Source organism: Antennarius striatus, chromosome 9 (assembly GCF_040054535.1).
Source record: "Antennarius striatus isolate MH-2024 chromosome 9, ASM4005453v1, whole genome shotgun sequence".
NCBI lineage: Eukaryota > Metazoa > Chordata > Actinopteri > Lophiiformes > Antennariidae > Antennarius > Antennarius striatus.
Genome location: NC_090784.1, coordinates 12945800 through 12961123, shown reverse-complemented (window position 1 = coordinate 12961123; position 15324 = coordinate 12945800). Strand labels below are relative to the sequence as shown.

The window sequence follows — 15324 nt, the reverse complement described above, 5'->3', positions numbered from 1 at the left end:
TAAAAATAACCCCTCCCCACAGCTTCCACACATTGCCCCCTTTCCCTGTAAAGACATGCAATCAGTCAGAAAATGCTTTTGTGGCCATTGAATTTCATCAAATTTGTCAAGCTAAAAAATTATAACGCCACACATAAAAGCATATGTGAATATAAAGCAAAGGAAGTGCAGCCTGTGCATATCTTACTGTCCTACAGTAGCTGGAATGAGCCTTAGAGAACAACACAAGAACACTTGAACAAGTGCAGATACTAAGCCCCTCCTACTTCCTGAAAGGTTGACTCCAAAACCCCGCCCCCCAGAGGAAGCTGGTGTGCTTGATTGGACGAGACCAAGCATAGAATGAGGGGGGCTGTCCCAGGTGTGTGCATGAGAGAGACTGGGCTATGGTTTGGACATTGTAACAGTTTTATAAAGTATGACACAAAGTTATCTGTATTTATTTTGTATGTATGGGTACATGTTTTCAGAGATCTTTCAAATGCTATCCGGAATGGACGTATAGGTTTACAGTATATACATAAATCAAGCATAAAAGTCTTTGGGTGGGTTTTGGGATGCTGATAGTGCACTTGGTATCTCCATGAGAGTGATAAATGTAATTGCATATTATGTGATTTTAATATATGACTTTGGCTTTGGCTATTTGGGGGACCCCTTTTCTGTACAACTCACTAGTCTTTGCGGACTGTACACTTGCACATAGAGCAAATGTTTACAAACCTTCACAAAAGTATGTAAAACCTCACTGACAACGTGGTACTTTGCCTTAGATGCTTCCATAATTACGTCAAGCTGATATTTGAACGTCATGAAACAAAAGATAACATTGCAAAAATATTTTAAGTGGAAAATAATGCTAGAATGTTTATTTTTGCCTCCATAAAAATAATACCTTTTTTATTTACCATTATTTTACCAATCTATCTATCCATCCATCCATCCATCTGTCTGTCTATATAGCTATCTAAAGAGAAGGATAATGATAATAATCCAAGAATAATATTATAATGTTATAATAATAATAATAATAATAATAATAATAATAATAATAATAATAATAATTATTATTATTATTATTATTATTATTATTATTATTATTATTATTATTATTATTATTATAAGCACTCAAACAAATGATCTACCTGTAGAGTACAGTGAAGATGAGGTCGCTACTCAGTCGTAATAGAAGCTATTATAGTTGACCAGGAAGAAAGCAGCGCAGGTAGGATGAACCATACGGGCGTAAGAGCCATTCGGCGTGAGACTGGAGTTATGAATTAAATATGGCAGATAAGGGTCCGTTTTTAACATCTTGTATCATATTTTATCTATCAATCGGGGCTGCAATATTCCAAATTCTGGAAGAACCTAACTGGAAATCAGCCAGAGACAAATATCAGCTTCAAAAGGAAACTATATTGAAGAACTATCCCTGTTTAACCAAAGACAATCTCGAGGACATTTTGGAGGTATGAATCTATCTGTTTGAATACGACAGATACATTTTATACTGTTGGAGATTACTCGTGTTTTTAAAAAAAAAATTACTAAGAGAAACTTTGAGGAGACTAGTTGACCATCTAGAGAACTCCACGATGTTTCTAGGATAGACAGAATTAAGTGAGCTACATAGACGTCGCCATGTGTATGCTTTATCTGGTTTAGGTTTGTTCTCGATGTAAGAAAAAGAAAGAAAAAGAAAAAGAAGTTTGTTATGTTTTCAAGTCAGAACTTCTCCAAACCTGTTTTTCCTGCTTAGGAAAGGCAGGATAAATAAACCCGACGCGGATCGCGTCTCATGTAAATACATCCTTCAAAGTGACCATACGTGTTTGTTGCGCCTTTAAACAGGACAAGTTAAGCAGCTGTGGTTTAAACAAAACATGCTGGTGAACAAAACATGAAGGTTCACCTTCAGCCACAGGTATATGAATGTTGTCCAAAGGTGTGTACCACCTAGGTAGCTGACGTAGAGCGCCAGGGTGAAGTGAGAGCTTGGTGAGTGGGTCGTGTTCAGACGGATCTGTTGTTCTCGCCCAGATTGTGTCTGCAGCTGCGGGCCAGGGTGTCGCCATCACCGGGGACGTTCACCGCAACACGTGGGACTGGGCCAACTCGGTCATCTTCACCTCGACCATTGTCACCACTATTGGTTTGAGTAACATTCACAGTCGTTGCAAAACTAACGAGATTTTATATCATGATACTGATTTTTTTTTAAAATACTTCTAAGGTTTTGTATCTCCTCCCCCTGTCTGTCAGACAGAACAAACAAACACCCATCATGGTACACTGTCCATTATTGCTTTGACCAAAACTGTATAACAGTGCAATAATATAGAGGAAACCAGGTGTGGTTGTAACACAGTGAGTTATAGCACCATTGATTCAAGGAAAATATGGAAATTGTGTCATCAATTCATAATTTACCTACTTCCTCCCTATACTGATATATGATCGCTGTAATCTGTAGAGAAAGAACCAAATTTACAGGTATGAAAGTGTTTTTTTAAATCCCAAAATAACCTACCTGGAGGCAGATTAGTTTAGATGTTTTAAAAGTGGGGACATGACAACAATGTTTAGTGTCTTGCTTAGGGATATACTGGCATATAGACTGTACGGGCCAGAACTGCCAACGAGTGGGTAATGCTGTTACCACTTACTCAAGGGTAATTAAGGGTAATGGGGGCCTAGGAAGAGGAGACATTGATTGACAAGGGGTTAGGTTGTGACATCTATTACTGTATATTGAGGTGAAACTACATTCACCTCAAATAATGTCAAATGAATGGGAAACACATTGAATTCAAATTAATACACCATATAAATAATAATACATTATGATATAATGCTCTTAAATGTTGATCTCCATGGGGTAATTATGCTGCCTTTTGTTTTTATATATTAGCTCAACCTGTCCACATCCCCTCACATGACAAGTTTCATGGGTGGTTACTATGAAAAAATTGCAGAAGTTTCCCTTTATCCATTCTTATTTACCATTATGTAGCACAATTTAGCAAATCACCCCTTGTGGTGCATTGGACTAAGTTTTGGCCTTAAGTGTGAGGGACCTGGGTTCTAATCTGATGTGTGACAGGAAGGACATCTGGCATAAAAACTAGTCAAGACAAGAGTGTGGCTTGCTGTGGATACCCCTTTTCTTTAAATAAAAGGAGCAGCTGAATGGGTGCTTATGCTAATACAGTTAGCTGAACAATGGCTGACAGAGGTGGGGGTGGGATGTAACACATCTTTGACAATGTTACAACCATCCCCCTATGCACATGGAACACTTTACTTTGAAAATAAAAAATCACTGTGGACCCAACAGATGACTGGAGGCAGAGGGGTGCAGGCAGGGAGCAGAGCAAGTTTGAGCAGGTTGACACAAAGAATCAATGATCTAGCTGGTAACTCCAGAGGCACTGGGACAAGGTGAGAGGAATGCCACAGCTCCAGGTCATCAAGTGGAGAGTGCAACACACCCAGTGTGTTCATCCACAGGCAGCAGACAAAAACACAAGTAGGGAAGGGTGAAGCATGAAAAGGGAGAGACATTTGTATAGTAACATGTATCTGCTGAATAGTGGACCAGGATCAGTCCATTTGGAGATTATCATGATAGTGGATTTATCTTCTTTCAAATCAGATTTGAAATTACCACAGAGGAAACTATTCATAAATGTGAAAACAATTTCATTATGTCAGACTCAGCATACAAAATTATTGTGGAGATTGACGCATATAAACATGAACTAGCTCATAAATTCAGCAAATTATGGGTGCTGAAGCAATAAATGTTACAACCATAATTGGTCTCCTTTAAAGGCAGTAATTCCTGTTTTAGTCCTGTGTTCACATTTAGTCACTTTTAGTGACTAACGGAGTTTGTATGTTCTCCCCATGACTGTGTGGGTTCTCTCTGGGTTCTCCAGCTTCCTCCCACCTCCAAAAACATGCGCTTCAGGTGAATTGATCATTCCAAATTGCCCGTAGGTGTATGTGAGTGATTGTCTGTTTTTCTTGTGGCTCCCCAGTGCACCGGGGTTGTGTCCGGAGTGTCCCCCACCTCATGCCAGTAAGTCTGCTGGGATAGGCTCCAGCAACCCTTGTGACCCATAAAAACTGAAGAAGGGGATAGGAAGTTGAATTAATTAATTTTCAGTACCTTTTTTTAACTGCTTCTTGATTTTATCAAAAGGACTAGGGACACACAATTTAAAGAAGAATGTACATTACTGTCTTAAATGATTTAAGACAGCTAAAAGTCTATTCAGTTCCTTTATCAATATCTTAAATCTACAGAAAAATACAGTTAAACTCACATTTTAAATCTGTGTCGTTCTATTACCTTCTACCTTTAACAATATTTGACAAAATATTTTCCTGATGGCCATTACTGCAAAAAGAGTTTTGCATTAATCACCACAATCACCATCTAACTATGTCTACTATATCACATGTTAAAGACTAACAGAAAAAAGACTTTTAGAGTGTTGAAATACTACTTCATTAATGCAACGATAAAAACAACTTGCAGTTCTTAATACCTTATTAAAGTCTGGTAAAAAAATGCCAAAACCACAATCCTGATTACTAAAAGACTAACATCAATAACTACACATTTGATACCTTACAAGATCAAAAGTAAAATATTCAAGGCAGTCAATGCATCTCAAGACTGACATGTCTGTGACTGAGTTATTTTCAAGTAGCCAATTTTGAGATCTTGAAATGAATAGCTGCAAGTTAAAGAAATAAAACTCTTTATTCCCAACGATGATCATCAGCAATCAGTTGTTTTTCAACTTGGAAACCCCAAATTATATTCTTACTTTTTTAATGAAGGATAAAGATGAAAATGATAACACCTGTTTTTACGTGTGAAAACTATTAATTATCTATTAACTATTAAATATCTCTGTGTTGTGCATTAATGCTTCCTCCTGTGTTCATCAGGTTTTGGTAATGTTGCTCCTAAGACTAAAGGCGGTCGCGTGTTCTGTATCCTGTATGGTCTCTGTGGAATCCCCCTATGTCTGGTATGGATAAGCGAGTTAGGCTCATTTTTTGGAGACCGAGCCAAACGTTTGTCCCAGGTTCTGATCCGTAAAGGTGTGTCTGTGGTAAGTTCATACTAAGTTAGTTTTTGTCATTTTCATTGTTAAAATGCAACTCAATCAAGTTAAATATGTTTAAATATATACAGTATATTACTGCTCTCTTTTCTGCCAGAAAAAGGTCCAGTTAACCTGCACAGTCTTATTCCTGATGTGGGGACTGTTGGTGCATCTGCTGATCCCTCCGATTGTTTTCATGTATCTGGAAGGATGGAGCTACCTGGAAGGCCTCTACTACTCTTTCATCACACTCACAACAGTTGGTTTTGGGGATTATGTGGCAGGTATGAAGTATTTATGTTCTTTGTGATACTTAATTCTTTGTTTTTCTTGATGTTTGTATTTCATGCTGTTAATTATGAGTATCTACTTTTCCAGTTACCTTATTCCCAGTTTGGGATGAATATATTAATCTCATTTCATTTGTATATTTCTGAGATGATAGGTAGATCTTAACTTGTTGTCAATTCCCATTTCAGGTGTAAATCCAAATATAGACTATCCCCGACTGTACAAAGTATTTGCTGAGTTGTGGATCTACATGGGCCTTGCCTGGCTGTCTCTGTTCTTCAGTTGGAATGTCAACATGGTGGTAGAAGCTCACAAGGTACTGAAGAAAAAAAGAAGACAAAGACACAGACATTTCTATGAGGAAGACCCCCTTCCTTTAAAGGATAAGCACAGCCCAGACGAACATCCGACCGTTATTGACATTTTTGATTTCCCAAAAGAGGAAGATTACAGCACCGTTATCAAGGAGATTGGAGCCACAGCACATAAAGTAAAGCCTGCAGATAATATAAATCGATCTAAGAGCTGCAGTGACATCTTGGGCACCAACATCAGGACGCTGGACCACTCACCTCGGCGCAGACGCTTGATCAGTATCAGTGAAGTGTTTGTAAATAGAAAGGATGACATAGACAAAAGTGAACAAAAAAGGGATTGTTCTCCTATACAAGAGAGCAACAGAGACCTTGAGTGTGTCAGGACAGAAAATGAGGAGAATAAGGACAGTTGTGCATCTGACTCAGAAGTCCATGGAATTGTCTTCACTGTGCCGACCAAAGATGATAATAACGAGGAAAATGTACAGCACCCCAATGGAGGGGATACTAGATTTACAATATCTAAGGTAGAGGAAGATTTATTAAAAGAAGATACTACCCCATTTCCAAAAGTTGTGACACTGTAATAATGATGTAAAAAATAAATAGTAAGGTATTACTGATGTGTGATCTGTAATGACACAGTGATGTGTTTTAGAAATAACACAAAAACAACATTTTGAATGGTGAAACAGAAAAATTCACTGAAATTTCATTTTGAATTTGATGTCAACAACATATTCCTCAAAATTGTTGGACAGGGTCATGTTTATCACTGTATTGCACCACTTCCTTCTTTTAACACTCTGCAAGCACTTGGGAAATGAGGAGACCATTTGCTCTAATTTTGGTGGTACTGCATAGGGCGGCATAGTGGTGCAGTGGGTAGTGCTTTCTGTGCACAGAAAAGCGGTTGCGGATTCAAGTCCCACTCTGTAGGGAGTTTGCACGTTCTCCCCGTCTGCATTGGTTCTCTCTGGCTTCCTCCCACATAAGGTTAATTGGCCAGTCCCAAATTAACCTCAGTTGTAAGGGTTAACCTAGCTTGTATGCTATTTTGATGAATTAAAGACAGTTTTCTTTTCATGGACATAATGGAACTAAAAGAAGGTTTTTCACCAATAATTTGGTGCAATATTTTCAGAGCGTGTCTTGCAAACACAAGCAATTGGTTCCCAGATGGTATTTATGTCTTGCTTGTGATATAAAAGCTGTAAAGGAATGTGTTTTGTAAGTTCCTTTTCAATTAAAACCCAGCCTGAGCTTGGTCTTTTGCCATATACAATTTGGGCATCCGATTCAACGAAGACGCAGAATAATACCAATCAGTAAACAGACCCTCATCCTTATTAGCTGCCCACTGTTTAATTCTATGAAAGAGGTCTGCTGTCAGCCCATAGAAATTAATTTACCGCTCTATTAAATCTTGTTTTTAATACAGTGATGATGTCTACAGAATCCTGTCTGATTTAATGTAGTTCTTGAAGATCATGGCCATTGAAAATTGGTTTTCAGCCTTGTCATATACATAGATTCTTACCCTTTGAATCTTTTCAATATTCAAACAAAAAATTGAATTTTCTAAAAATAAGAAATTTTACATTTTGAACTTCTGGTGCTTTTTTGTGTATGAACTATAGGATTTCAATACCCGATGGTGTAGATAGATAGATAGATAAGTTTAATAATCCCGGAGGACATTGTACTGTATGTGTAATCATACAGCCTGTGTGTAGGGATTCAATATGCTTCTTATGCAAAAACTATTAAAAAAAACAACAATGCCCAATAACTCTATACAAAGCATGAGAGAAAGTTGAAATGTACTTTTATTTTTAGGACATAAAAACATGAGCCAGTGTGCAGAACAGGTATAAAATATTACAGGTATTAAATTAATTTTGCAAATAAAATGTATTAATTACTTGCATTTATTAATTATATGCATTTCTATCCACATCTTTTATTGCAACATTTTGATGTTTTTTCGGCTTTCTGAAATCAGAAAATGAATTCCACTCTCTTATAAAATTAGTAGTCAGTTAACATAGCAAGTTTTAGCACTTTAAAAATCTAAGGAGAATTCCATAAACCTGAGCCTTTAAAGCACATTCATTTATGCACACATACCTTTCATCAGTCCCAAATTGAAATGGTTACCATGGCGTGTTGAAAAGTTTGTACTTTTCTCAATGAACTAAAACTCAGACTGTAAGCACAGGTCACGACCATATACAGTATTTGGACTTTCAATGTCATGATACATACAAAGTGAGCACAGCTGTTTTAAAATATAGATTTATTGTTTCTTCAGTTAAATTCTTATTTCTCTAGTTTCTCAAATGCAATCTGTGATTGCAAAGCTGGTTTCAGACTTCAGAGTCTATTTTCAATTTCAGAGAATATGGTTGAATTATTCACTTTGCCAATTGTGAGCACACACCAGAGGCTAACTGCAATTCAATTTTATTTTATACACAGTACATGTTACAACCCTAGCATTTTGGATGTAAATATTTTCTTTAAAATGTTGAATTCCTCAGCTTCAAATCAGATGTCGAAGTCACTGCCTACTTCATATCACAACACAAGGCTTTGTGGAATATTGTTCCAATGACCACCTTTCCCCTATAGGGAGCTGCTACAGTGGAACCAATGATCACTTCGCCATTGTCAGCATACTCCTGAGTCACCACTGGTTTATCAGTATGAATGTTCTGGACACGAATGACCTGAGAAAACATAATTATGGAAAAGAAAGAATTATAGAAAGATAGATAAGTGCTACTAGTCTGGATGCTTTAACAAGATACACACTAATTGTAAATGACTGAACACTTTATGAACACTTTAACAACAATGGACAGTGTTTCCGTAAAGTTGCCAGTTACATATGATCTGTTAAAAGTGAACAAACCTCTGATCCAGCTGGGGACTTGGGGTCAAACATGAGGAGTTTCCATCCATTAGGGTGACAGCCTAACCACAGGTCACCACTTTCAGGGTCAACCTCAATGTTGTCACACAGTGAACCCAAAGCTACAGCCTGGGGAGGAGTCATATACAAGGTTACAACTCTACATTCAACATTGTCTGTATAACCTAAATACAATGTCTAACTGCAATCTCCTAAAGTGCACACCTGGTAAACATTTATACGTAAGAAAATTTTGTGATCTATGCTCACAGTACAGGCTATAAAAAATAACTCAGTGGTTAATAATTCAGCATTAGCATTCTTTTTTTATACTATATTGATACCCGTAGGGAAATAATTTTTTCCACTCATACTGTATATCCACACATGGATGCCTATAAGTATGCAAATTTGGAGACAGTGAGTACTACAGATGCAGTATTTGCTTTGAGGGTGTTGATAGAGAAGTACAGAGAAGGCCAGAGGAAGCTGCATTGTGTTTTTGTAGGTCTGGAGAAAGCTTATGACAGGGTGCCCAGAGAGGAAATGTGGTATTGTATGAAGAAGTCTGGAGTGGCAGAGCAGTATGTTAGAGCAGTGCAGGACATGTATGAGGACTGTAAGACAGTGGTGAGGTGTGCTGTAGGTGTGAAAGAGGAGTTCAAGGTGGAGGTGGGACTGCATCAGGGATCAGCTCTGAGCCCCTTCTTGTTCGCTATGGTGATGGACAGGCTGACAGACGAGGTTAGACAGGATCTCCATGGACTATGATGTTTGCAGATGACATTGTGATCTGTAGTGAGAGCAGGGAACAGGTGGAGGAGAAGCTAGAGAGGTGGAGGATTGTCCTGGAAGGGGAGAGGAATGAAGGTTAGCCGCAGTAAGACAGAGTACATGTGTGTGAATGAGAGGGACCCAAGTGGAAGAGTGAGGTTACAGGGAGAAGAGATCAAGAAGGTGGAGGATTTTAAGCACTTAGGGTCAACAGTCCAGAACAATGGAGAGTGTGGAAAAGAGGTGAAGAAGCGTGTATAGACAGGATGGAATGGGTGGAGAAAAGTGTCAGGTGTGATGTGTGATAGAAGAGTTTCAGCTAAACTGAAAGGAAAGGTGTACAAAACTGGAGAGACCAGCGATGTTGTTTGGTCTAGAGACAGTGTCACTGAGGAAAAGACAGGAGACAGAGCTGGAGGTAGCAGAGATGAAGATGCTGAGGTTCTCTTTGGGAGTGACCAGGATGGATAGGATCAGGAATGAGTACATCAGAGGGACAGCACATGTTAGAGGTTTTGGAGATAAAGTCAGAGAGGCCAGACTGAGATGGTTTGGACATGTCCAGAGGAGAGATAGTGAATATATTGGTAGAAGGATGCTGAGTTTTGAACTGCCAGGCAGGAGGCCTAGAGGAAGACCAAAGAGGAGGTTTATGGATGTAGTGAAAGAGGACATGAAGGTAGTTGGTGTGATGGAGGCAACTGATTTGCTGTGGCGACCCCTGAAGGGAAAAGCTGAAAGGAGAAGAAGATGGTAGAGGGCTGAGCAGCCACATAGCGTCCAATGAGCAACTTGCCGAGGTTGGTTCATTTTATACTGTTTATATTTTAGTTATAGTTTAGTATATAAGTCCTGATAGTGTTGCGTGTGTCTGTTAGTGTAGTGTATGTCTTGTGGTATGTCCTGTGATGTAAGTGTTTGTTTTTCTCAGTGTTTAATCCAGTATTTATTCGTGATGTAATGCCTGCGCAGTGGATATGTACAATTGATTACTAAAAATATCTATCTATCTATCTATCTATCTATCTATCTATCGTTGTTCAAGGTCACCTCGGCAGAGTTCACTCGGTGAAATCAGTTCATGTTTATCTGGTTGATATTTTCAATCATTTACCTTCACAGGAACCAGAGTATTGTCCTCCTTCCGTTCCAGCACATGCACATTATGATCCATAACATCTGCCACGTAGATATAACTGATACACATTTAAAAAAAATTCACATTTCAAGTATGAATGAGTGCACACAAATCATGCATCACCCCACACATCATTCTCACCTTTTGTCTGGTGAGATATTGATGCCGTTTGCCATGTAATATCCATCAGAGACCACTTTTACATCCTGGGGGCTGTAGTATACAACATTTGACCAAGGCTGAGCCAGAAGAGGTTCCACAACACCTTTCAGGATTTCATGGGTATAGTAATGATCATTGGTTGCATAGAAGGTGTCCACTCCTGTTGCAACTATATCGTTTACACTGCAGAGATAAAACAGAGCTGAAAACACATTTTTACCATACACAAAATAACAAACATGCGTATAGTTCTGTTTAATTAATATATAATATATATTAATATATATATTAATAAACCTTATAAAGCATGGGCAGAGCTTTAATTTGTCACCACACTACCTTCCGAGGAGATCATGTGTGATGGTTTTCAGATGCACCAGGGAGAAGTCTTCCTCTACAAATCTGAACAGTTCTATTTGGCTGTTGTGGTGAGGATGATTGACAACGAACAGGTATATCGTGTCATCTGGTTAGGAACAAGGAAGAAAGTAAGCATGATCAAACTGAACAATGTACAGACATGATACAAAACAAAAACTAAAACACACAGACAAGTTTAACACTGTTCCTTTGAACTACACACGTCATATCCTGCACTAATTATTGAGATACACACCTCTAGAAATAAAGGGTGCCTCTCAGACATTGTTATAAAATGATGTAATAGGTAGAAGCAAGGCTGCCAGTTTCTCTGCTGATTGAACCATTAGAAAACTCTTCATTTATTTTCTCTACCCATAAAGATTAAAAAAAAAGTGGATGAGCTTTATTTTTATGAAAATGTGAAGGTAATGTCACAAAAATAGCTGAGAAACTGCATTTCAAAGTTGCTCTGTTTGATCACTTTGTCAAAGCTCAGGGATGGAATGGTAATTTCCTAATAAATGCCTAAAATATATATGAAACTGAAAATTAGCTTTATGGCCTTGTGTGTTTATCACAAAACACACATTCAATTTGAAACTATCAGAGAAAGGGGTTTGTGCTTTAGCTGTTATGTTGTCATATATATTTTGTAAAACCAGTATATATTCACCACTTGGATCGGTGTATACACTGATGCCATGAGGGTTGAATGATTCCAGATCAAAGTTTCTCGGCATGCGCAGCTCCACTGGTTTCATCCGGGGATCTTGCATATCAAGGGAGAAGATCTTTCCCGGCAAACCTGAGTTTGCTAATCCAGGATACTTCAGACCCTTAAAATCAAAACAATAAGCACTCATTTACTGAGCACTTTTCAGTGTAATGACAATCTTATCAAGGGACAAAAGACCAGACTTCATATCTTTCTCAAGATGGACAAATGTACAAAGTATTGTCTGATAAAAATCAGTCAACAATCTTTGGAGATTACAGGATGGATTAAACAAAAGTGAATTTAAACCGGCATGTTGGGCATACCTATCTGTGACTGTCATTCATAAGAAACACAAGAGGTTTATAGATGTTCTATATTTACTTGAGCAGAAAAACCACAAACAGCAGCAATCAACAAAAATATCCTAGATGATTTTTTTCTTTTTTTACATTCACGTTTAACCAATGCCTGGACAGTAATATTGGTTTTTACAAGTTACAGAAAGAGATTCTGGTCACACTGGGGAACAAGTTCTCTCTGAATTGGTTGCTATTAGTGTGAGGTGTGTATCTCAGCCTGAGTGTTGTCCTCACACTGCTGATGAAGCCAAGTCCATTTCCAAGGATGGTTATGTCCTCCGATCCGTTTTCTGCAAGTATGACACACCACACTTAACAAAGCTAATCTCCTCTGTTGTTCAGCGTTTACATTTGACAGTAATGTTCTCACCCAGATTTTTGAGCAGTACACAGTTCGGAAGATGATTCTGGACCAGTTCTCTTGACGCAAGACATCTTTTCCTAAATCGTTTTAGTCACAGAACTTCCGTAAGATTCCCATGCGACGATATTTTGTCCACACACAAAAAAAATAACTTTCCAACATTGAAACGTAATCCGCAACGTTTCAAAATAAATGCGGCTGCTTTCTACTTTACCTTAAGTTAACAATCCTCTCTCCGATCAGTCCCGATAAGACAGCTATTGCAATAGTGATAAACATTAACTTCCCCATTTTAAATCACGGTGGGACACGGCAGGTTCAGACAGAGTGCAGTCCGACCGCGGCACCAGGGGCGTGGCTACGGAGGGCCGACAAACGCTGCGTTGACAAAAATCGGAAATCAGAGACGTCAGCTGTAAATACGTGGTGATCAAACCCTCGCCAGAGATGAAAGTCCACTCATCTAGGTTTTGTGGGTCTGCAATCAAAGCCGATTTATATTTTCATAACTTCCCAGAAATGTCCGTTTGTTGTTTGGTTGTTTGATTGTTCAACCGGCTTGCACAATAGATACTGAACGGCAGCGGCCTGAATGTTCACTGAAATTCAATTTTATTTGATAGGCACTAAAGCTAACAGACATGTTGAACTCTAATTTCATTTTGATCTTTTGAATGTACTTTTTTTTTTTTAACCTTTTACTTCTCTTTCTGTTCAATATTGTACCATATTGGCCAAAAATTGGATGTATATTGGAATCACGTAATCCATATTGTGTCAGAAATAGGAAAAAAAAACCCATAAAACATACGAATTTTATTTACTTCGACAATTCTCTCATCATATTATTCCAAACACTCATACTGCTATTAAATCAGACTTTAACTCTGCAAGAACTATCACATTTTGCCTAGAAATGATAAAAGTTGACAAATGCAGTTATGCCACTGAATATTTTGACAATGTCATGTCTAAACATAAGACTTTGACATTAAAACTAAAGCCAACAATGTCTACTTGTATTATTCTAATGAGGTAACAATACTAAATGCTAAACTTCTACTAATTGCCTTATATGGTATTTAATTCACTCACAAACTCGAAACACTGTTTTTTGGATCCTAAACCATTTTTGTGTTTAATTGACTTCAGTCATTTATTCTGTGTAGGCAAAATGTTTTTTGCGAAAGTTTGTTGTTCCTTGTATAATCATATATTAAGCATTGTGTTACCCTTTGTTAATCCTCAGGGCTGGTTGAGACAATTTATGATGCACTCTAAATTCTTTACTTTCACTTAGTTAGACACCCACATATACTCGTCACTAATGATTTATTATTGAATTATGTCTAATCTACCAGATGATTAAATTTTTTCTCTAAGACAGCAAATCATTTGTCCAGAGCTGGGTTCCAATCAGGTCCAAACACATCAATTTTGCATAGGTGTCGCAATGCTAGGATACACAGACATAACACTCTTCACTCACTTCTCTCAACCAGCCTGCTGCTTTTGTGTGTCTAAAGCTTTGACTAAAATTATAAAACCAAATCTTAGTTCTCAATCTTTATTCTCAATTTAGTATCAGTGATTGCCTCCTTATTTAGAGAAAAAATAAATTCCACAACAGATCCCATGCATGGGACCCTCAGAAAATGTGCTAAAAAGCTAGTGTTTAATGGCATTAATCAATGCAATCCTTGATTCAGTTTTTCAAAACAACTGTTTTCTTCCCAGTGTGTCAATATAAAATACAGATAGTTCTCAACTTATAAATAATTGACTTACGAACATTCGGAGATATGAACAAACACATGCCGTAATATCCGACGATGACACTGCTGTGTTCACTCATCTCCGACACTTGTCTCCCCTCTTGTTCTCGTTTGTTGTCACTGTGAGTAGCTCACAGCTTCAGGCTTTGTAGTTTTGATATTTTACTGTTTATCAGTGATGACAAAGTGAAAGCTAGTGAAGATAGTGGTAGTGGTGACCTTCTTCTGATGACAACTCTGTCTCTGACCAACAATATGTCCTCCCTCTTCTTCCTTCACTTTAAAGGTAAGCTGCATGCTACACGCTACAGGACTGTAGAGTGGCTGTACTCTAAAGAGGTAAACAGTGGGGATCCACGTATCTGTGTCACAGTGATAAAAATAAGCACCCTATTTATTTAGCCCTGCTGTCATTCACCACCCCAACGTCACTGCACACTTGTGTGATTCAGTGCTTTATAAATAAAGTTGACTTGACTTGACAACTTGACAGTTGTTGGAAGCGCTTAAAAGGTGGTGGAGAGTTCCATGAAGTGTTTCATCTTCTTATCTTCAAGGAGTAAATCATCAGAAGCAGAAGTTTACCATAAACTAATTTTTATTCAATGTGATCGCGTGAATCACGAGTGATGTTTAAAGGTAGATATTGGAACTATACCTAGTATTTTAATATATTTCTGTTTTTATTCCTATTTATTGTACAGTAACATGATATTATGTGCTTTTACAGTTTTTCTAGTGATTTTAAGAGTCCAGTATTTGCGGAAGACAAATGCTGAAATGATGTAAAATTGATAATTATATAATTGACCTATAGAACAACTTGGGAACAACTTGAGCAACAACTCAAAATGACCTGTACTTGTTTTTTATTTTATTGTGTTGTTTTTGTGCTGTCAGATTATCCTTCTGTCGGAGCCTAATGATGTAGGAACCAATTTCAATGTAGTTTTCTGCCCAGAAGCAATAACTGAAGCTAACACTGAATGTGTCGAATTACTGTAACTGAGAAACTTA

General features: G+C 37.8%; 2 protein-coding genes across 2 annotated transcripts; one reads left to right on the top strand and one right to left on the bottom strand.

Annotated features, from left to right (window-relative positions):
- Positions 1-1217: 1217 nt before the first annotated feature.
- Positions 1218-7165, top strand: LOC137601520 (potassium channel subfamily K member 5-like). The gene is made up of 5 exons (XM_068323724.1): positions 1218-1472; positions 2044-2155; positions 4969-5135; positions 5245-5413; positions 5609-7165. Exons 1-5 carry the CDS (start codon positions 1287-1289, stop codon positions 6322-6324), a joined length of 1350 nt encoding a protein of 449 aa, XP_068179825.1. The 5' UTR covers positions 1218-1286; the 3' UTR covers positions 6325-7165.
- Positions 7166-7548: 383 nt separating this feature from the next.
- LOC137601231 (serum paraoxonase/arylesterase 2-like) lies at positions 7549-12880 on the bottom strand. The gene is made up of 9 exons (XM_068323319.1): positions 12747-12880; positions 12539-12609; positions 12403-12458; positions 11765-11927; positions 11068-11194; positions 10708-10911; positions 10543-10624; positions 8655-8783; positions 7549-8469 (listed from the first exon to the last, which is right to left on the bottom strand). The coding sequence occupies exons 1-9, from the start codon at positions 12821-12823 to the stop codon at positions 8308-8310; spliced, it is 1071 nt and encodes a 356-aa protein (XP_068179420.1). The 5' UTR covers positions 12824-12880; the 3' UTR covers positions 7549-8307.
- Positions 12881-15324: the final 2444 nt, after the last annotated feature.